We start from the raw sequence: 23,664 nt of genomic DNA on the forward strand, positions 1-23,664 counted from the left end.
ACCAAAGAACTCTTACATGATACCACCCATAATTTTTTAAATTTATTTTTCCAGTTTTATTGAGATATAATTGACATATATCATTGTATAAGTTTAAGGTATATAGCATGATGGTATGACAGTATTTATAATTATTGTGAAATTATTACCTCAATAAATTTAGTTAGCATCCATTATCTCCTATAGATATAGTAAAAAGAGAAGGCAGAAAAGGAGGAAAAGTTGTTTCCTTGGTTAGAAACCTCAGGATTTACTCTCTTAATTGTACGCATCCTGCAGCAGTGTTAACTGCAGTCCTCATGTTATGCATTACATTCCTGGTTCTTACTTATTTTATAACCGGAAATTGTCACTTTTGGCTGGTCTTCTCCAATTTCTGCCTCACTCCCGTCTCCCGCCTCTGGTAACCACAAATCTGATCGCTTTTTCTATGGATTTGTTTTGGGTTTTGATTCCAAAAATATGTGAGATCATACCGTATTTGTCTGTCTTTTTCTGACTTACTTCACTAAGTATAATGCGCTCCAGGTCCATCCATGTTGTCCCCAATGGCAGATTTTCTCATTTTTTTATGCCTGAATTTTATTCCTTTGTACCCACACACCACAGCTTCTTTATCCATCATCTGTTGATGGACACTTGGGTTATTTCCATGTTTTGGCAATTGTAAATAATGCTGCTGTGAACGTGGAAGGGTAGGTTTTTGTATCCTTTGGATCTGTTCCCAAAAAGGATATTGCTGGATCCTGTGGTAGTTCTATTTTTAATGTTTTGTGGATCCTCAAAACTGTTTTCCATAGTGGCAAAGCCAGTTTACGATCCCACCAACAGTGCACTTCTCTCCACACCCTCACCAGCATTTTCTTATCTTTTTGATGGTGGCAATTCCAATAGGCCTGAGTTACCACCCATAATTAAAGAATCAGCATTTTAATATGTCAAGTCTCTTATAATGTGGGTATAACATTTATGTGCAAATCTGGAAGAAGCAAAGTTGACAGCACACATTCGGATTATCAATTTCTTTAACAAGATTGAGATTATGTCATCAACACTACCCACAAAATCTAACCCTGATTCCTCCTATGATGGACAACTTTCCATCTTCCTACACATACAGAGATAAAGAAGATTAAGGCTGTCCTCCATATACCAGGATACCTCCTCATTTGTTTTCATCTTCACTGATGATCAAGAGTCTGCAATTTATTTGAATAGCTCCAGATCAGAATTTTTGCTTGTCTTCTCATCAGTGAGTTCTACAGCAGTAGTTACCTGACCTGGCTATACTTTATAAACACCTAGGAAATACAGATTTCCTAACCCATCCTGAAAGCTCCTACTGGGTCTGCCTGCTGGCTCAGTCCTAGAGCTAGCAACCCAGACCACACCTGCTCCTGGCTCACTGAAAATACCCTTGTCACCAATCAAGGCCAGCTTTCTGGAGGCCTTGTTGATGGCTCTTACCCTTTCTTCTTTGTTTCACCTGCCTGTTGAATAGTCTGGCTTCATCCGGTTCATCATCGGCATCCCCATTTCCCTGTCAGGAACCTTAGGGGCTGTTAGCTCCCTTATGTGGACCAACCTGCAAGGGCCTCCCCTCATCCAGCTTTGCCAAGACAGTGGGTCTTATTCAATGCTGGGCTCAGTTCTGGAAAGAAAAGGCATGGCACTCACTGACCAAGAGGAGTCAGTTAACTCCTCAGCATCTTGTTGCGGATGTAACTCTACAGTATCCTTGAACAGTCAAGAAAATACAAAAGACTTTCCTTCTGCTGAGCAGAAAGGGCTATTTTAGGTTCCACTGGCCCATATCCTTGTGTTATTCACCATCCTTTTTTCTTGGAATCTATTTCCAGAAAAAGTACAAGGAAGATGCAGAGAAGTGCATGTCATATTATGAGACCGTTTTGGACACCCCAGAGATGCAGAGAGTCCGGGAGAACCAAAAGAACTTCAGCCTTGTGAGTTTTTACTGAATCTAAGATATAGCCCATGGGCACCTGGGAGGAGGCAGGGCAAGAAGGATGCCTCTGGGGGCACCATCAGTTGTCACCAGCAGCAGCCCTCTGCAGCTCCCGCCTGTGGCCCAGGAAGTGTGTGCTCCCTCCTTCTCTGGGTTCACTTTCTATCCCAATTCCAAATCATAGCATGAAAGGCCCAGCTCGACGTTGTTGGTGGCCTCCTGTCACTGACATCACCATCTTTTATTGATATTAACATCTTTTTCCAAGTTAATTCTAGGCAAGGGATATTTTTTAAAAAACAACTGGTTTTAGAGTTTTTAAAACTCATTTTCTCTGCAAAATTCTTATTAAAGAATTTCCCATTGGCTATATGACTATGATTATTGTGGCATAGGCTTATTTTATTTTATTTTGTCTTTTTAGGGCTGCTCCCGCAGGATATGGAGATTCCCAGGCCAGGGGTTGAAATGGAGCTGTAGCTGCCGGCCTGCACCACAGCAACAGCAACATGGGATCTGAGCACTGTCTGCGACCTACACCACAGCTCACGGCAACACTGGATCCTTAACCCACTGAGCGGGGCTGAGGATCGAACCTGCCTCTTCATGGATACTAGTCAGATTTGTTTCTGCTGAGCCACGATGGGAACTCCAGCCTTTTTTTAAATATAAGATTTTAACTTCTCTTACACAATATAGGGCAATTTAAAATATATAAAGCAGTGCTGAAATCTTAACAAGGTGTTTACTCTTTCTTCATAGCTCCAATACCAGTGTGACCTTAAAAACAGTAAAGGAAAAATTACAGTTGTTCAAGACACGCCAGAAATACTGCGTGTTAAAGAAAATCAAAAGAATTTCAGCTCGGTATATTTACTGTTTATTTTCCATCTAATGCTAACCTAATAACTTCAGTCTCCTCTTTAAAAATATACTAGCCTCATGTTGATTCAGACAATTAACATCTAACCTCCTCAGTTAATACAGCAATTATTTGTTAAAATTCCCCCATACTTGGCTCTAAATTCATCATCCCAGAGACCATTTGAAATAACAACTTAAATCTGCTAACAAAAAGGAGCTTTTCTTTCTTTTAACATTTTAAATCCCAGAGCAGTAGCATGTGTTGTCTTTCTCCAGAAAGATGGATTTCTTTTTCACACTGCGATTTATTTTGCCTCCCCGAAAATAACTGACTTTGTATTTCTTTTATGGGTTTTGTGTTTCAAGTGGGAAGTGGGGGTTTTTTAATCAACATTTTCTGGTTTTTATCATCCCGTAGTAATACAGTATGATAATCTTAAAAGAAATCTCAAAATGTGGAAAATGATGTGTGTGGTACACATGGTTTACATTATTGATGCTAATGCAGACCACACCAGATACTCCGGCACTTGCCTAAGAACTCTCTCTAGTGTCTTTTGTTTTCACAGAAGCCATGTCTCCTAGTCTTTCTCCAGGAATTGCTGGGTTTTCCTTTCTTCTGTGTAACACTGTCCTGATTCTGAATGCCCAGGTATTATATAAAGAGGATGTCTCACCAGGAACGGCAATTGGAAAGACACCAGAGATGATGAGAGTGAAGCAAACCCAGGACCACATTAGCTCGGTAAAGACGCCCACTGGGACTGGTTTTCAATGTTTTCTGCCTCCCTGTGGTGATTTACGCTGATGTCTGAGCTGCATTCAAAATCTTTGTCACTGGAAGCAGCTTAAGTTTCTGAAATAAGGGTCATCTCACAATGCAGTACCAAGGCAGATTTCCTGAAGGCTGGTTGGATATGGAAAACAGAGGGGCCTCTGTCAAAGCAAACCAGAGCTGGACAGGCACTTAGGCAGTAGAAAGACAGACTTTATTCAGGACGATTTCAACAGAGAGAAAGATGTCTCAGTCAGTTCTGAATACAATCAAGGGAATGTAAGGATTTATGGGAGTTGGGTGGACAGGGGTGGGATGAGGAGGATGAGGAGGAAGGGGTTGGAGGGAGAGGATCAGTGGATGGAAAATTACTCCGAAAAAAAGCATCAGGGTGAAGCGGCCTAACAGGATTCTTGCTGGAGGCAGGTCAGAGTGATCAGACTTCACCTGGGGATATCAGATAGGAATTTGATCAGGTATCACGGGTGATGAGATGTGGAAGGTGGGGATCTTGGCGAAACTGACTTAGCAGGATTCTTGCTGAAATTGGGCAGTGCAAAGATGGTCTTGGAAGTCCAAAGGTCGAGGCTAGGTGGGAAGATTCAGGGGAGCTTGACTAGTTTGCTCAAGATGAGACTCCTTTTCACTTGTAAGAAAGTAGCAGATGTGAGAGGCAGAGAATGGCCCTTTCTGGATGTGTGTCTGTCCTGGTCAAATGACTTGTGGGTACGAAACCTGAGAGACCCCAGGGAAGAGAAGAGTCTTCAGTCTCGATATGGTCCCCACCCACAAAGAGACCAGGTAGAGCCCCCTTGTCCTTGACCCTGGCATTGTTCTCCTCTGACCCAATATCCAAATGTGGCTCCATTCCCAATAAGTGTAGCGCTTCTGCTGTTTAAACTGTGACTATGGGGGAGTTCCCGTCATGGCTCAGTGGTTAACAAATCCAACTAGTATCCATGAGGGAACGGGTTGAATCCCTGGCCTTGCTCAATGGGTTAAGGATCCAGCGTTGCCATGAGCTATAGCATAGGTCGCAGACGTGGCTCAGATCCCGAGTTGCTATGGTTGTGATGTAGGCTGGCAGCTATAGCGCTGATTCGACCCCTAGCCTGGGAACCTCCATATGCCACAGGTGTAGCCCTAAAAAGACCAAAAAAAACCAAAAAACAAACAAACCAAAAAAAAACTGTGACTTTGCAAATTATGGGGCTACTCATCAAACACACACATTTTTATGTCTGCAGGTTAAGTATAAGGAGACGATTGGACAAGGAACCCCTATTCCAGACCTGCCTGAAGTAAAGCGTGTCAAGGAGACACAGAAGCACATCAGCTCGGTAGGAGCCCCTGCGCTCTGTCCCTCTTGTCCCTCCCCACCTGTCTCGTTAGCTCCTCCCTTCTTCCTGCTAACCCTGGTTTCCCAGGTCTGGGGATCATGCCAAGCCTTCTTGCTCTACCAAGGGCAGTCAGGTTTGCAAAAGCAGGTAAAAAACATCTTTACACATTCAAGGAGCAGAAAGGACTTGGCTTAATTATTATACCTGCATTTTCTAAAGTAAACTGTGCTGAAAGTAGAAATGTATTGGGATGATCTCAAGTTATTCAATCAAAAGCATACATATATAAACATTAAAGCAGGAGCTCCTGCTATGGCCCAGTGGGTTAAGAATCCAACTGCAGCAGCTTGGGTTGCTGAAGAGATGCAGCTTCGGTTCCAGTGGGTTAAAGGATCCTGTGTTGCTGCAGCTGCGTCAGAGGTTGCAACTGTGGTTCAGATTCAGTTCCTGGCCTGGGAACTTCCATATGCCATGGGTGTGGTCTTTTAAAAAAAATAAAATAAAACGTAAAAGTAATAGAAAACACTGGAGTTCCCGTCATGGCTCAGTGGTTAGTGAATCTGACTGGGAACCAAGAGGTTTCAGGTTCAATCCCTGGCCTTGCTCAGTGAGTTGAGGATCTGGCATTGTCGTGAGCTGTGGTCTAGGTCGTAGACTTGGCTCAGATCTGGTGTTGCTGTGGCTCTGGTGTAGGCCAGCGGCTAAAGCTCCGATTAGACCCCTAGCCTGGAAACCTCCATATGCTACAGGAGCAGCCATATAAAAGGCAAAAGACCAAAAAAAAAAAAAAAAAAAGTAATAGAAAACACATCATCAGTAAAAATTTCAGCAAAAGATGCTCTTCCTGGAAAAATAAACTGTTTAACTGTCCTTACATTAAGGATATCTCCAGAATAAAGTCCAGCTAGGAGTTTTCAGAAGAAAACACAAAACAAACAGAAAATTCTCAATAATCCTGAAGGAATAAAAAAAAAAAAATCACAGGATTAGAAAAATTTAAACCAAGCCATCTATTAAGTACAAATCTACTGTGGACTTACTGTTTTCCAGGGACTAATGCTCTATGTTATCAAGTGGTTAGAGTTTTTTCATTGTTGAATTGATTAGCACTGTTTAATGCATTTTCAGACTGCAGTAAGTGCTGACTATAGAAAATGCATAATTTAGTCCAGTCTTCAAGGTGGTAAAATTACTACTTTTGAAGAGAGAATGTAAATATTTGAGGCATTTCCTGCGTTATCCCTTGAGAGTCCTGTTTGAAAGCTAGATTGTTTTTATGAGTTTGCACCAAATAGCCCCATGTAGCTCTAATCCAAAGGATTCGTGGTCATGTTGCTTTTTTAGACGTTCTAATTATCTTCTACAGGTTATGTACAAAGAAAACCTGGGGACAGGCATTCCAACCCCAGTCACTCCAGAGATTGAGAGAGTCAAACGCAATCAAGAGAACTTTAGCTCGGTATTTACAAATATATCAAATAAGAAACTTGATTTCCCATTAAAAAAATTACCAGAATAACCCATCATCCTTTCTTAAGAAGTAACATCTTAACAACAATTTTGTGTGTGTCTGTGTGTATGTGTGTTATGACCTGACCAAGACTGTCTGGACTTAAACACTTTTCTGATGGTATTTTAACACTTTTGGCCACTGACAGTGTGAGCGCATAGATCTGAAATAGAGTTAACATAAGTTTCCTCATCATTATACTCACCTCCTGTAACTTTACTTCCTGTATAGTTTTTCATTCCCAGAATTAGCATCATAGAGTTTATCATTAAAATGTGAAGTAAAGAGAGCATTATCCTTACTAAATATTACTACCTGAAAAACTCCCTCCTCACATAACCCCATCCCCAATTTTCTCTCTTCCTTAATCCTTGTGCTTGTTTTGAATGTCTTTTGGGTACTTTCTTGTATCTCACAGGTTTTGTACAAAGAAAATTTGGGGAAAGGAACCCCAACACCTATCACTCCAGAGATGGAGAGAGTCAAACGCAATCAAGAGAACTTTAGCTCGGTATTTCTTAGGGGGCAAAAAACAAAATCCCTTAATTTTTATTTAAAATAATATTTTTAACACATTGCAAATACATAATTTTCTTCCTATAAAAATACTAAATTCTTATAATGAAAATAATGATACCAAATATTACCCCAGTTTTCAACCCAAATCTAATTTAGTATTTATTTTAGTGTTGGTGTGAAATTTTAACTGCATTTTTCCTAAAACATAGCTATTATCTCTTTCCTTAAAAACCTGTAATACTTAGTGTTTTCTTCCTCAAATATTCCTTGAATAACAGTAGATATTTCTAACTGGTGTGGCATAAGTCAACAGTAAAATCTAACACGCCTTCAAAAGGACAATATTAACTAGAATTTTATTTGTATTTATTGTGACTCTGATGTATTTTGTGTTTGCAGCTTTCCTTAAAAGAATGTGATTCTTGAACATTTTCATTCCAAAAAAAACAGAGCAATTCCCAGTGACTCAGCTATTTTTTGTGTATCACACAAGATATACATGAGCTTTCCTTTGGAATAGTTTCAGGATCATTGAAAGCTAATATTTATTTCACCTTTAATATTTATTCACCAAAGACCCACCCCTTTTCTTTTTTAGTTCTCTAAATTAGAGTTACCAACAACTCATTATGGATAAAAATTGCAATTAACTTGAGCACTATCTGTTTAGGCCTAATCCTTCTGTTTTTGAGAGAAGGCCCATATAAATAAGTGACTCCTGCCTGCAGCTTGGCAGCTGTGTCAATATTAATGCCACTTAGAGACACACTCATACTGTGTGTGACAAAATGTCCAAAGATGATCTGTGCTTGTTCTATGTCAAAGTTATTTAGGCCTAATTTAGTCATTATGGAAACAAACAAAAAATACTTTTAGGGGAGTCCCCATTGTGGTTCAGTGGGTGAAGAACCTGACTAGAATCCATGAGGTTGTGGGTTCGGTCCCTGGCCTCACTCAGCGAGTTAAGGATCCCACGTTTGCATGAGCTGCAGTGTAGGTCACAGGTGTGGCTCAGATCCCGAGTTGCTGTGGCTGTGGTGTAGGCCGGCAGCTGCAGCTCTGATTCAACACCTAGCTTGGGAACCTCCATATGCCACAGCTGGGGCCCTACAAAGGAGCTTTAGAAAAAACTTTCAGAGCCTATTTGAAAAGCTAAGTCTAACTAAAAAGTGGGTCCAGGCTGATTTGATTGTTGGTTTTGTGCACACAGATTTTGTACAAAGAGAACTTGAGCAAGGGGACTCCCCTCCCTGTCACTCCTGAGATGGAGCGGGTCAAGCGCAATCAAGAGAACTTTAGCTCGGTATTTGGGAGAGAGCTCCTTTAACTTGTATTAAAAATAATAATACCTTTCTATACAACAAAACTTCTCTTAGTCCCTTTAAAAATAATCAGTTTAACAAATTTTTTTTTAAATCTCATCAACTGAATTCTACTGTCTTCCAGACCTTGTACTCACTCCCCCCCAACCCCCGTATGATTCTAACGAGTTTCATTCTTCCTATAATAGTCCCTTAAAACCTTTGATTGGTTCCCTTCCTTCTCTTGTCATATTTTATGTTACTGCTGGGACTTTGGAAGTTAATTGATGTCCCAAACCCCCAAACACTCTAGCTCTTATTTACTTGGAACTCTGGGTTTTTTTTGATGTTTGGGGGTTAGCTTTGCAAGAAAAGGTGCAGGACTCAAGGCCACATGTAGAAATGGTGGCTTTTACTGGGAATGGGGTGTCCTTAACACGGATCCTATCCTGTAGATGAGCAGTGGACTGGGAAAGAAAGAGAAAGAAAATCACACAGGATTGGAACTCAGAGCAATCCTGTCTTGATGCTTGGTTAGAAAGCCATTCCATAAACAGAAACCCGGGCCCTCTGATTTCTTTCTAATATACAAATTAGATCATGAGTTTGTATTTAATGGTTTTTTTCTTTTATTAATGTTTTCATTGTTGAACAACTCTATAATAATCAACAGTCTGTGAAACTTTTACGTAAGGAACTTAGATTCACCTGTGCCTGAGATGGAGACTCAAACGCCACTGGGAAAATGTGGCTGGATTGTTTTTGGGGGGTGGGGGTGGGAGATGTTTGATCCAAAATGTTTGTCAGTTTAAATATCTTCTGAAAGTTTGATTCTTTCCCGTCATTGGATCAGTAACCTTCTTTGGTCCCACTGTCTTTTGTCTTGTTTTGTTTTCCTGTGTTTGTAATCACTACTCACTAACAACCTTTCACTTTTATTAAATGTTCAATGTGAATTAGTATTATTTTTGGAATGTTATAGTCACTGTTTTCCTTGTAGATTTTATCATTATGATTGTCATTATTCCTTCTGTTAAAAGGTTTGCACTAGTTTTCAAAGTTATTTTAAAATTATTTTCTTCTATATTAGAGTAAGTATTTTATTGTTTATGTCTATTTGAGATCTTCATGATCCTGGACAATTTCTTCCTTTTAAGTAACACTTGTGTTAATTTTCACACAGGTGAAATGTAGGCAAAACTGTCCAGTGGTGCACAAATCTCTAAAATCCTATGGGAAACAGACAGCACTATGTATTTAGACTTGACCACCTCTACAACTTGTGAATTTACTCAACAAAGACCAGTTTACCACAGTGCATAGATTTGACCTGGTGTTTAAATTGCCTGCTATTCTGTAAAACACATGTTCTGTGTAGGGAAAATAGTTGCCAATTTAACTAAAAAATAACCTTTCTGGGGGATCCTGTTGTGGCTCAACGGGTGAAGAACCTGACTAGAATCCATGAGGTTGTGGGTTCGGTCCCCGGCCTCACTCAGCGAGTTAAGGATCCCACGTTTGCATGAGCTGCAGTGTAGGTCACAGGTGTGGCTCAGATCCCGAGTTGCTGTGGCTGTGGTGTAGGCCGGCAGCTGCAGCTCTGATTCAACACCTAGCTTGGGAACCTCCATATGCCACAGCTGGGGCCCTACAAAGGAGCTTTAGAAAAAACTTTCAGAGCCTATTTGAAAAGCTAAGTCTAACTAAAAAGTGGGTCCAGGCTGATTTGATTGTTGGTTTTGTGCACACAGATTTTGTACAAAGAGAACTTGAGCAAGGGGACTCCCCTCCCTGTCACTCCTGAGATGGAGCGGGTCAAGCGCAATCAAGAGAACTTTAGCTCGGTATTTGGGAGAGAGCTCCTTTAACTTGTATTAAAAATAATAATACCTTTCTATACAACAAAACTTCTCTTAGTCCCTTTAAAAATAATCAGTTTAACAAATTTTTTTTTAAATCTCATCAACTGAATTCTACTGTCCTCCAGATCTTGTACTCACTCCCCCCCACCCCCCGACCCCGTTTGATTCTAACGAGTTTCATTCTTCCTATAATAGTCCCTTAAAACCTTTGATTGGTTCCCTTCCTTCTCTTGTCATATTTTATGTTACTGCTGGGACTTTGGAAGTTAATTGATGTCCCAAACCCCCAAACACTCTAGCTCTTATTTACTTGGAACTCTGGGTTTTTTTTGATGTTTGGGGGTTAGCTTTGCAAGAAAAGGTGCAGGACTCAAGGCCACATGTAGAAATGGTGGCTTTTACTGGGAATGGGGTGTCCTTAACACGGATCCTATCCTGTAGATGAGCAGTGGACTGGGAAAGAAAGAGAAAGAAAATCACACAGGATTGGAACTCAGAGCAATCCTGTCTTGATGCTTGGTTAGAAAGCCATTCCATAAACAGAAACCCGGGCCCTCTGATTTCTTTCTAATATACAAATTAGATCATGAGTTTGTATTTAATTTTTTTTCTTTTATTAATGTTTTCATTGTTGAACAACTCTATAATAATCAACAGTCTGTGAAACTTTTACATGAGGAACTTAGATTCACCTGTGCCTGAGATGGAGACTCAAACGCCACTGGGAAAATGTGGCTGGATTGTTTTTGGGGGGTGGGGGTGGGAGATGTTTGATCCAAAATGTTTGTCAGTTTAAATATCTTCTGAAAGTTTGATTCTTTCCCGTCATTGGATCAGTAACCTTCTTTGGTCCCACTGTCTTTTGTCTTGTTTTGTTTTCCTGTGTTTGTAATCACTACTCACTAACAACCTTTCACTTTTATTAAATGTTCAATGTGAATTAGTATTATTTTTGGAATGTTATAGTCACTGTTTTCCTTGTAGATTTTATCATTATGATTGTCATTATTCCTTCTGTTAAAAGGTTTGCACTAATTTTCAAAGTTATTTTAAAATTATTTTCTTCTATATTAGAGTAAGTATTTTATTGTTTATGTCTATTTGAGATCTTCATGATCCTGGACAATTTCTTCCTTTTAAGTAACACTTGTGTTAATTTTCACACAGGTGAAATGTAGGCAGAACTGTCCAGTGGTGCACAAATCTCTAAGATCCTATGGGAAACAGACAGCACTATGTATTTAGACTTGACCACCTCTACAACTTGTGAATTTACTCAACAAAGACCAGTTTACCACAGTGCATAGATTTGACCTGGTGTTTAAATTGCCTGCTATTCTGTAAAACACATGTTCTGTGTAGGGAAAATAGTTGCCAATTTAACTAAAAAATATCCTTTCTTGGGGGATCCTGTTGTGGCTCAACGGGTGAAGAACCTGACTAGAATCCATGAGGTTGTGGGTTCGGTCCCTGGCCTCACTCAGCGAGTTAAGGATCCCACGTTTGCATGAGCTGCAGTGTAGGTCACAGGTGTGGCTCAGATCCCAGAGTTGCTGTGGCTGTGGTGTAGGCCGGCAGCTGCAGCTTCGATTTGACCCCTAGCCTCGGGAAATTCCATATGCTACAGGTGTGGCCCTAAGAAGAAAACAAAATAGTAATTTTCTATTGTACACTTATCATTTTAGTACTTTTATAAAATAATTGGTTTTATTCCTTAATTCCTAACAGAGAAAACAAACATTTAATATATGAATTAGCATAAAGTTGAATATCAAATACACTAGCACCTCAGCCAAAGAAATATGGTGCATATTCTTATCCAGGTCTGTGAAAAGACAGGATGACTGGGTGAACTGTCTTTCCTCTTTGATATCTGTGTCCCTACATGATAGGTGAAAGGGCTGTTTTGACTGCTCTTATCTTTTCCGGATGCTTTCTTGTATCATACAGGTGTTGTATAAAGAAAACCTCGGGAAAGGAATTCCAATTCCCATGACTCCAGAGATGGAGAGAGTCAAACACAATCAAGAAAATTTTAGTTCGGTATTTAAAAAACAACAACAAAAACACTTTAACTAATTTTAAACCATATTTTTAGAAGATTAATGGCTATATTTTAAAATCTAATCAACTTATCCCAAGACAAAGTTAAAAAACTTTGTCTTGATTGCGATTTAATGCTCCCATTTTCCATGAATCAGTTTCCTCATTTTAAATATTAATATCACTTTTAAAAAATTTGATATTGTATTCCAGCCTTTAAAAACAATAACATCCCCAGTCTCTAAGCACCCACATTTATCCTGCTTTGGCAAATTCGATCTGGACATAAAGCTTACAAAAATTTATTCTGCAAAGGTTAAACTATTGGCTTCATTTCCTAGTCTAACCTTCTTGATCCTTACTAGTATTTGTATAGATATTTTCAAGTTTTTTTTAAAGCATTTTGTCACTGTTCTCCATTTGCCTTAAATGTAATTAATTCTTCCAATATGTTCACCTAAGCTAAAAATTACTTTGACTTCTTTTGAAAATCAACAAAAGATGTGTGTGTATGCATCTTCATATAGGCAGTGCATATAAAACCTGAATATCCTTATGTGATTTGTAAATAACATTTCCAAATCCAAATAACCCATTGGTTCTCTTGTCTCTGCTCTTCTTTTTTCCCCATCCTCCTAACAAGCTGGGGGCGTGGCTCCCTTCCGTGGCGGTCTCCTGTGCTCAGCACTGCAGAAATTAATTCAACAACAAACCTTTCCTTTCAAACCTCTTAGTTTTTGCTGCTCTTTCCTGCATTCCCTTGCTTTTAAGGATGTCTTTAGGCTCCTACAGGTTGGATCTAGAAGCTTCTGGTGTTTCCCTCGCTAACTCGTTCTCTTCCTCATTGCCTTTCTACCTCGCTCTGTAAGAAGGGGAGAATGGTTGATTGCTCTTTTTGTTCTGGATGCTTTCTTATCATACAGGTGCTATACAAAGAAAACCTGGGCACAGGAATCCCAGTCGCCATCACTCCAGAGATGCAGAGAGTCAAACTCAATCAAGAAAACCTTAGCTCGGTATTTTGGAAAGAAAGGGAAAAGATGATGCCACTTAACCTCAAAATTAAATTGATACCTAACATTTGTTCTTTTTTTAAACCCACTTCCCTTCCTTCGCTTCTAATGTACCTCACATAGCAAAAGGACAAACTTTCACATTTCAATATTACTATAGATTCTTTTTTTAAAAATTTCAGTTAATTATGATTTCTAATTTTTCTGGCATTTTAAACTATTTTTTTTAAACACCTTTTCTTTTAGTTTGCTTGGATAACAATAAAACCAGGATCTAACAATCTCCAATCCCCATGCGACTGTTTGGGAGGCCCTGTGCTCATAGAAATGAAAAAAGATAACATGGATAACTTCACAGCTTTTCCCAGCAGCTAAGGGCCTTGCTGCCCTAGAGTCAGTTTCCCCATTCCAAGAGTAGGTGCCATTTAGGTTTCTTGCGGCATCTTGTTGGCATATAACTCCTGGCTCTTTGGACTATTATGTCATTTGATAAGGAAGTTGAACTCACCCTTAAAAATCTCTCAACAAATGAAATGTTACTTATGGTTGTTTTTTCTGGATGCTTTCTCATCACACAGGTGTTATACAAAGAAAACATGGGCAAGGGAACTCCTTTACCTGTCACCCCAGAGATGGAGAGAGTCAAACACAATCAAGAAAATATTAGCTCGGTACTTTGGCGAGAGACAAAACAAAACAAAACAAAAAACTACTTCTTTAATGACTTAATATATATTAATCCTACTTTTTAAAGACAACTGAAATATTGTGAATCTCTTAATTACGTTTATCCTTCTTCCATTTAGAACTACTCCTAGACTTAACCCCTTAATAACAAAGTTGCTTAATCCATATTTTAAAGTTCTAATATTGGGAAGTAACAGATTTTTCCAGTAAAACATTGTTTTGCTCATCTCTCCCCAAACTTTCTACCCATTACCCCCAAGGTCTCTTTTACATACTTGTGAAGTTCTGGGAGTGGCATAGTAGGTGTGATGGGGCACTTTCTAGAACATTGGAGTTATGATTTTGTTGTGTTTTTGCACCTGTCTTTAGGTTCTAATTTACCCTGTCAGATTTAGACAAAGAGCCCTTGGGAAAAATAACCCCTGATCCTCTCCTTCAGAGATAATGACATAAATTAAGATCCAGTAGTGGTTTTGGCAAATGAATGTCAATTTACTTAAAAAGGAAAGTGTTGCTTGAACTGTTTTTTGTTTTTCCAATTTTAGTTCTTTTGGTTCTTCTGTATTGCAGTTTTTAACTGCTAATTTTAGTACACCATTTTCTGTAAGCCTGCAGTCTGTGGTATTTTACGTTTATAGATTGCTGGTGGATTGGGGTTTGTGTGGGGACACTAGCTTATGTAATGAAGACCCTTGTGACCCTTGACATTGACACTGTCTGCAGGGTTCTCTGACCCTGGAAGGCAGAGCTTCTGAATCTCTAGTGTGCATCAGAATCACCTGAACCCCCCCAGGTTCTCATTCTGTAGATCTGGTGTGGGGCCAGAAAATTTGCATTCCTATCAAGTTCTCAGGTGAAGCTGACCTTGCTGTCCATCAACCTCACTTTGAGAACCACTTCTCAGAATGCTTCCTCTTGAATGCCATATCCCGAAACTCCTGTGCCCCCAAGAATGTCACTGAGGTGACAGCAAGGTAGACACTTTACCATGATGTGTTACTATGTTTCCTATTGGCTTACCATGATAGTGATACATTTTTCCTTACTGATAGATAGCATGTTGATGTACTGAACTAAAGTAGAAGCAGAGTACCCGTGATAGCAAGGATACCTTTTACCCACGTATCTATGAGAATTTAAGTGCAGCAAACGGGCCAGCCCCACACTGCTATTTAAGCAGTAACCTTCACCTTCTCAGTGTTACTCAAGCGGGTGCCCTTAAGTCTTGTGAGATCATCTGTCAGGTGTTTGACTTGTGCAGACTAGCAAGAGTAAAAACAGTCCCTCATCCCTCTCCTGTGCCCTGTACCCCAGAACTAGGCACAAAAACTACAGTTCTATCTCACAAGCTGCAAGGATTTCAGGGCAGGGTCCTACTCTGAAAATGTGTGTTTTGCTGTAACTACATCAACTTGCTTTGGAAACATGTTTCTTTCCATCTAACCTTATTGCCCAAATAGTTTGGCACTGAGCCTCCTAACAAATGATCCGTCTGTTTAATTTTTTTGGTAACTATAATTTTTTTTTTCTTTTTGGCTTTTTGGATCCATTGGACTCGCATAGATTTTGTACAAAGAAAATGTGGGGAAAGGCACCCCAACCCCTGTCACTCCAGAGATGCAGAGAGTCAAACGCAATCAAGAGAACATTAGCTCGGTATTGTCTTGAGAAATGAAAGTGCTTTTAATTTTGCAAAGTAACCCCTGCCTTTTGACCTGCTCCTAACTCCATCCCAGGTTAAAAATAAAGCAAAATGCCAGTTTTTTAGAATCCCCTAAATGATATATTACACTTACCACTGCCATTAACTGTTTTTTTAAGCTTTCTTCTTGAGAGCTGTTCTCACTAATAGTAATAGATTAAACCTGGAGTTTTCTCCCCCAAATTGCATTATATTGAATAGCCTGAATATTGTCTCCTAGTGACTTTCAGGTCCAACTTTGTATCTCACAGGTGATATACAAAGAGAACCTGGGGAAAGCCACCCCCACACCCTTTACTCCTGAGATGGAAAGAGTCAAGCGCAATCAAGAAAACTTTAGCTCGGTATTTCAGAGAGGGCAAAGGAAATGGTGACACTTTTAACAAGCCTGGCAACCATGGTTATACCACTAATTCATCTCACAGTTTCCCCCAAACCTTTATTTTTTAAAATTCTCCTTCACCCACTTAAAAACAACATACCAACCCCACCAGCTCAAGCTGATTTAATTCTTCATCTTTTGCTTTATACAATAACATTTTAATGGCTTTCTCTTCGTGAGGTGTTTCTTAGAGTGTGAAATAATCGAGCCATAACACTGGCTGGATGATGGTTTTCAGAATTGGGTTTCTGCTCTCTGATATGTGGATGCTCTCTCGGCCCCTCTAGGTACTGTACAAAGAGAATATGAGAAAAGCAACTCCGACACCAGTCACTCCAGAGATGGAGAGAGCTAAGCGCAACCAAGAAAATATTAGCTCGGTATTTTCTAGGACTAAAAAAGGAGTAGTGCAACTCACTTGGAAAATAACATTTTAACATCATAAAAAAGTGTCTTTCTCATTCAACTGAAAAACACACTAAAATGAAAAGAGAGATATGCAACATCCTGGAAAATAACATTTTAACCCCATAAAAATGTGCATTTTTTCATTCCACTGAAAATTCACACTAAAATTAACACAACTGTGCTTTTTAAATTCCAAATGATCATACTAAGGCATAACCCATTACTTGCCAATGTTTTCTCTTCTCTTTTCCTTTACTCTGAGGTAGTTTTACATAACCAACTGTAACAAATTGACTTCCTAACATCCTTGATCTAGCCTCCTCTGTTTCTAAGACACTTTATGAAACAGGTAATGCTCTGAAATGGACACCTTCTCTGACTTTGTATTTGCTGTTTTTCATGTCTGAGACTGATTTGTGTTAGCATATTGGTTTATAAAATCTGGACATACACCTTCAAGATATGATCACTTGTTTTAAAGGATAGTTCTTTCAAATGTCGGTATCACATTTAGCGCCAGATACCATCCCTTGCGCTGATGCTGGTGTGACAATTCCCAGAAAATTCAAGAGACCACTATCACCCCCCCTTCCTTTCAAAATGACCCTTTGCCCCTTCTCCTCTGAAAATGAAAGTTACATGTTCAAAGTCAAAACCTTTTGTCTCCTAATGCAAGCCCTGCCCATCCACCCTCAGGCTAGAACCATTACGCTGTCCACCACAGGACTTCCCTCCCCACCTCTTGTCACCTCCATCTGTTGGAAGGGTTTTGAGGCTTCAGGATTAGCATGGTAGGTACCATGACCTGTACTCATTCCTGATCTTTTCTCCGTCAGGTGCTCTATTCTGATAGCTTCCGGAAACAAATACAAGGCAAAGCTGCCTATGTCTTGGACACGCCAGAGATGCGACGGGTGAGGGAGACCCAACGCCACATCTCAACGGTAAGTTGGGAATCTCTCAGACTGGTGGGCCGCCTGTTGGAACATGTGAAAAAAGGAAATGATCACATCATCATATTTTCACCAAGTGAATACATGAAATTCCAGGTGAAATATCATGAAGACTTTGAAAAACACAAGGGTTGCTTCACACCAGTGGTGACGGATCCCATCACTGAACGAGTAAAGAAGAACACACAGGACTTCAGTGACATTAACTACCGAGGTATTCAGAGAAAAGTGGTAGAAATGGAGCAAAAGCGGAATGACCAGGATCAGGAAACTATTACAGGTAACTGGAGCCGAGGAGGGAAATCCACTTTAAGGGGGGTAGAAGAACTCAGGTGACTTTAGAGCAAAGCAAAGGACAGAGGACTTCAATCTGCTTTCATTAGGTGTGAAAGAAAACCCATATCCTTTCATCATTTGCAAAGCTCACATCTACTTTCTGCTTCATTCTCCTCTGAGGAGACAGCATGGCCAGAACTAAGCTAACTGTTATTCAATCGCTTTTGTTTACGTTCATGCCTTGGTACCCAAATCATCAGAAGTGTTCACGGACATCTTTCCTGATCTTTAATCTCACTTTTAGGTTTACGTGTCTGGCGTACAAACCCTGGCTCAGTTTTTGACTATGATCCAGCAGAAGACAACATTCAATCCCGAAGCTTACACATGCTTAATGGTATGTTGCCATAAAAGGCTCACGACATAAATGTCACCTTTTAGTAGGCTAGTGCCAATAGCTTTTAGGCTCGGAAGTCCCCCTCCTCCAGGGCTTACAATTTCTGGAGTTGCCCTCTCAGCATAAAAATACCTCCTTGACTAGTGGGCCAAGCTCATTTTCTAGACAAGTTCAAGTTAGGAAAAGATTGTTTCACTGATGCAGGGTAAGTCTCCTTCAGTTCCCATCGTTATTATTTTTTTTCCTAAAGAAAAAGAGGTAGTACATCTTTCTGTTGGAGAAATAATGGGAAAAAAAAATCCTAAACCTGAACAAAGGGAAGAGAATGGATTTGAGCTTTAGCAACTTTCTGAACTCTCTTGTATCAAGGGAGATTACCCATTCAACAAAACAGGCCACACATGCCTTTATGCCTTCTATTCATATTAAAAGTAAAGTAGTATGTAATGCCTGTCCTCAAAGGGTTTATACCCCAGTCTACGGATGAACAAAGACCATTAAATCAGTGGTTATACCCTGACATGAACAATTTAAAGGGTCTGCACACAGACTGGAAACACAGAGAAAGGCCATATAAATCAATTTGGAAGTTAATTTAATTTGGAAGGAAGGACTTTCTGGAAAAGATGAAAGGTAGAATTTGTGAACATTACTATCTGTTCATTTTGGTGAGCCAGGAAATGAGAAGGGTAGTGGGAAGAAGTAGTAGGACAGATTGGAAGCCTGGCTGTACCACAACTTGTAGGAATTAAAGTGAGGATGGCCTTGTATCTAAGAGCTTTGAGGCTATAATACATGGAAATCTACTTAAAAACATACTTGATAATGAACAGAACCACTTGAGATTTGTTACCGTTAGGCATTACTGCTACAGAAATTTTATCCCTGTCTCTCTCCCACCTTGCCTCCCCAGCGCAAGCTCAGCGCCGGAGCAGGGAGCAGTCGAGATCCGCCAGCGCACTGAGCATCAGCGGTGGTGAGGAGAAGTCGGAGCATTCAGAAGCTGCCCGCCTCTCCACCTACAGTGACGGGGGCGTCTTCTTCTCTGCAACCTCAGCAGGTACAAGTGGCCTTGACACTGACAGCTGTGGCCGGCCAGCTCACTGGCGGTTAGGCTAAAGAGATGCTCTGAGTAAAAACAAAACGCAAAACATCGGGGTCCTTTCTCCGAATGAGAGCGCTAGCATTATAGAGAAGTGCATTAAATGTGCTATTTCATTTTCATTCCTCCTTTCTTGGAAACCATTCTTTTTAAATTAGCAGCTGAGCGGTGCTCTTTTCCCCTAAGTACAGATTAAATGATGTCACGTTAAATTATTTTCCCCCTTCCTTTCAGCTTACAAACATGCAAAAACCACAGAGCTCCCACAGCAACGATCATCTTCAGTTGCCACCCAGCAGACAACAGTATCCTCTATCCCATCTCATCCATCTACGGCTGGAGTAAGTAACAATAAAGAATCTAAGTCATTCTTTTTTTTTTTTTTTTTTTGTCTTTTTGTCTTTTCTAGGGCTGCTCCCACGGCATATGGAGGTTCCCAGGCTAGGGGTCTAACCGGAGCTGTTGCTGCAGGCCTACACCGCAGCCACAGCAACATGGGATCCAAGCCGAGTCTTCGACCTACACCACAGCTCACGACGACGCCGGATCCTTAACCCATTGAACCAGGCCAGGGATCGAACCCCACAACCTCGTGGTTCCTAGTCGGATTCGTTAACCACTGCGCCACAATGGGAACTACCTCTCATTTTTTGATATATGCAATGATTATAGGTATTGTGGGTTTTTAAAAAAATCAAATATTCTACTTTATATAATGTTCTTTTACCACAGAGCTCATGCTGTCAGTACTAATATCAGAAAAGCTTCACTAGCAACTCAAAAGTATATTCAATAATTGTACTATAAAGTACATTCTTTCTTCACATACATATGGTTTTATGAATATATTATAGTAGTTCCCCTTATCCTTGGTTTCCACCGTCGGCCACTGTCTGAAAATATTAAATGCAAAATTCCAAAAATGAATAATTCATGAAATTCAAGTTGTGCATCAATCTGGGTAGTATAATGAAATTGCATGCTCCCTCTCCCATTCACCAGTGAATCATCCCTCTGTCCAGCATATCCACACTGCACACCCATTAGCCATTTAGTAGCCTTCTGTTGTCAGATTGACTCAAAGTATCATACTGTTTATTTTACTTAGTAATGATCTCAAAAGCATTAGAATAACGATGCTGGCAATTTGGATTTTCTCTTACTATGCCTAATTTATAAATTAAACTTTATCATAGGTACGTGCGTTATGTATAGGAAAAAACATATATGTAGGGTTCATCTCTCTCCATGGTTTCAGGAAAATACAGGGGTTCCAGAATATTTCCCATGGATAAGTGGGGACTATTGTAATATACTATTAAGTTCATCATTTGAAGTATACAATTCCAATAAATCTCTAGTTTATTTACAGAGCTGTTCAGCTATCACCATAACCTAATTTTAGATTCATCACCCCCAAAAAACCTTTATACTCATCAGCAGTCACTCGCCATCCCCGTTCCCTCCAATCCTAGTCATCCACTAATGTACATCTCTACGTATCGCCTATTTGGGACATGTCATACAAATGAAATCACACAGCATGTTGTCTTTTGTGACTGGCTTCTTAATGTTTGGAGGTTCAGGTTGTTTCAAATCTAGTATTTCCCCTTCTTTCCTGTATGCAATAGAAAATCTTCCGTGCCATGTACGACTATATGGCTGCTGATGCAGATGAGGTGTCCTTCAGAGATGGAGACGCCATTGTAAATGTTCAAGCTATTGATGAAGGCTGGATGTATGGCACCGTGCAGAGGACCGGCCGGACCGGCATGCTCCCAGCCAACTATGTTGAAGCTATTTAGGCACTTCAAAGCCTCACGCCTGTCTACAGGACCTACCTGCCGTTGGTATTTCAGTTTAGATTCTCCACTGTTCCCTGAGTTCTCAAGCTGCCTTGTGTTTTGTGTCAGTATAATTTATGGCTGTACCATCCCTTAATTTGTTTATATATGTACTCCTATATTTCATCAGTAAAAGAAATGTTAGTATCACTAACCAGTCCAAGTATTAAACTAGACTTGCTTCATTATCTTCTGGACTTGCACATAAAATTCAGATACATTAAACCCCATAGGTTTATTATTTTTAAAAACTGCCATCAAATTTTCCCTTCGGCTTAAAAGTTTCTGCATTGTTATATTATGGCTGTATCAACTCTTATCATGAACATGTTTAACATTTCTAAAACAAGGGTTCTGAACATCCTAAGCACAGTTTTAAAAAATGGCAGATATTTACCCTTTCTTTGCTTACCGAACTGCTGTTGCTTTTATTTCTAATCCAATTCTGAAGTTATAAAGCTGATGGTAAGGTAGTAACTAATAAACTCTATAATTCTGCAACAAATACCACTGATGGAATGAGCATTATTTAAGTTTTAAGATCTACTATAAAAATTTCAACAAAGCAGGAGTTCCTGTCGTGCAGCAGAAATGGATCTGACTAGGAACCGTGAGGGTGCAGGTTCAATCCCTGGCCTCACTCAGTGGGATAAGGATCCAGTGTTACCATAAGCTCTGATGTAGGTCGAAGACAGCTCAGATCTGGCGTTGCTGTGGCTGAGGTGTAGGCCAGCAGCTTCAGCTCTGATTGGAACCCTAGCCTGGGAACCTCCGTATGCCGTAGGAGAGGCCCTAAAAAAACCAAACCAAACCAAACAAACCTAAAAAAACCCCTCCAAACTTCTACAAGGCAAATCACACTAGACTTCACTGAAAAAACAAACCCCAAACCCCCTTAAAAACATACAAGTGTAGTTTCTTAAAAATCTCTCCATGCTTGTGTTCATAAAGCTTCCCTCAAGGTTCGGCTTATAAAGTTTTAGAAATAGTTGTGGGATCCAATCCTAACTTCAGGGAATCTTCCCTGGACTCTATCCAGTGGGCTGGCAGTTTATGGCAAAGGGTGGAGTGCCAATCAATCAAAAATGGCCTTATCATTACAAAGCAAAATAGCTGTCCATGTTACTTTAGAGCTGTTAGTAATACAGTGATCCTTAAGCTTCTTAATGTGTACCTGAGACCCACCGCTAATACTCAGGAAGAGTGCATGTGAAAATGAAGGCAGAGATTGGGGTGATGCTTCTACATGCCAAGAAAGCCAAAAATTGCCAGCAAACCACCAGAAGCTAGGGGAGAGGCATAAAAAGAGCCTCCCTCACAGTTCTTGGAAGAAACTAAACCTTGTTAATACCTATCTCAGACTTCTGACCTCCAGAACTAAGACAATAACTTTGTTATTTAACCCACTCAGCATGTGGCTGCTACAGCAGCCACAGAAAACAGTATCTTTCAATGCTATTAAGTCTGTTTCACTTTTTTTTTTTCTTATTTGGGCAAAATAAAGAAAAGCAAAAATAAACAAATGGGACCTAATCCAACATATAAGCTTTTACATAGTGAAGGAAACCATCAACAAAACTAAAAGACAACCTTGGGATGGGAGAAAATATTTGCAAGAAGCAACCAAGAAATTAATCTCCAAAATATACAAACTCACTCAGCTCATCATCAAAAAGACAATGCAATCAAGAAATGGGCAAAAGAGCTAAACAGACATTTCTCCAAAAAAGACATATAATGTCCAGTAGGCACATGGAAAAATGCTCATTGTTGCTAATTATTAGAAAAATTTAAATCAAAACTACAATGAGATATCACTTCACTGTTGTCAGAATGGCCATCAACAAAGTCTACAACTAATAAATGCTGGAGAGGGTATGGAAAAAAGGGAACCCTTGTGCACTGTTGGTGAGAATATAAATTGGTGCAGGCAGTACAGAGAGTATGGCGGTTCTTCGAAAAACTAAAAACAGCAGTTCCTGCTATGGTGCAATGGAATGGGCAGCATCTCTGCAGCACCAGGACACAAATTCAATCCCAGACCAGCAGTGGGTTAAAGGATCTGACATTGCCACAGCTGCAGTGTAGGTTGCAACTGCGGCTTGGATCTGATCCCTGGCCTTGGGAACTCGATATGCCATGCGGTGGCCAAAAAAGAAATGAGAAAACACTAAAAATAGAACTACCAGCAATCCCACTTTTGATATACATCTGCAAAAGACAACTAATTCAAAAAGATATTTGTACTCCGATGTTCACTGCAGCACTATTTATAGTCAAGGGATAGAAACAACTCATATGCCTAACACCAGATGATTAGTTTAAGATGTGACAGACACACACACACACACACACACACACACACAAATTACTCCGCCATAAAAATGAAACATTGCCTGTTGGCAGAGCCTCCTTGCCTGCCCGCTTGCATTTCTCACAAACATCCTATCTTAATAAATCTATTTCTTGCCTATCACTTTTTCTCTTGCTGAATTCATTTTGTGTGGAGGCATGAAGAACCTGAACCTCACAAAGTCTAGACACCAGGACTGTGATGTGCACGCACACAGGGGAAACAAAAGTGCCATAACCCAGCTGGGGATCCCTTCCTATCTCCTGTGTCCAGCTGCTCCCTCTTTTCACCCAGTGTCAACAGACCACAGAATTCAGCACCTTCTCAGCGTCCCCAAAACGGATGCATCCACAACAGCAAGGAATAA

General features: G+C 40.1%; 1 protein-coding gene across 50 annotated transcripts in view; it reads left to right on the forward strand.

Moving 5' to 3' along the window:
- The window catches only part of NEB (nebulin), a 216,065-nt gene extending 194,616 nt beyond the window's left edge, over positions 1-21,449 (forward strand). For 3 of the 50 annotated variants that reach the window (XM_084998589.1, XM_084998595.1, XM_084998590.1), the window contains 20 exons: positions 1,860-1,964; positions 2,729-2,833; positions 3,483-3,575; positions 4,853-4,945; positions 6,312-6,404; positions 6,874-6,966; positions 8,185-8,277; positions 10,027-10,119; positions 12,088-12,180; positions 13,104-13,196; positions 13,772-13,864; positions 15,444-15,536; positions 15,834-15,926; positions 16,252-16,344; positions 17,209-17,316; positions 17,422-17,605; positions 17,906-17,998; positions 18,912-19,058; positions 19,335-19,441; positions 20,732-21,449. In XM_084998589.1, the coding sequence (XP_084854715.1) occupies positions 1,860-1,964; positions 2,729-2,833; positions 3,483-3,575; positions 4,853-4,945; positions 6,312-6,404; positions 6,874-6,966; positions 8,185-8,277; positions 10,027-10,119; positions 12,088-12,180; positions 13,104-13,196; positions 13,772-13,864; positions 15,444-15,536; positions 15,834-15,926; positions 16,252-16,344; positions 17,209-17,316; positions 17,422-17,605; positions 17,906-17,998; positions 18,912-19,058; positions 19,335-19,441; positions 20,732-20,905 (2,139 nt within the window). In that variant the 3' untranslated portion in view covers positions 20,906-21,449. The remainder of the gene's footprint in view (positions 1-1,859; positions 1,965-2,728; positions 2,834-3,482; positions 3,576-4,852; positions 4,946-6,311; positions 6,405-6,873; positions 6,967-8,184; positions 8,278-10,026; positions 10,120-12,087; positions 12,181-13,103; positions 13,197-13,771; positions 13,865-15,443; positions 15,537-15,833; positions 15,927-16,251; positions 16,345-17,208; positions 17,317-17,421; positions 17,606-17,905; positions 17,999-18,911; positions 19,059-19,334; positions 19,442-20,731) is intronic. The other 47 variants (XM_084998610.1, XM_084998622.1, XM_084998613.1 and 44 more) reach the window with 30 other exon arrangements.
- Positions 21,450-23,664: the final 2,215 nt, after the last annotated feature.

This window comes from Sus scrofa, chromosome 15 (assembly GCF_054392235.1).
Source record: "Sus scrofa isolate SSC_HxYL_T2T_F1_AM1 chromosome 15, Sscrofa_HxYL_maternal_Yorkshire_Landrace_v2.0, whole genome shotgun sequence".
Lineage (NCBI taxonomy): Eukaryota > Metazoa > Chordata > Mammalia > Artiodactyla > Suidae > Sus > Sus scrofa.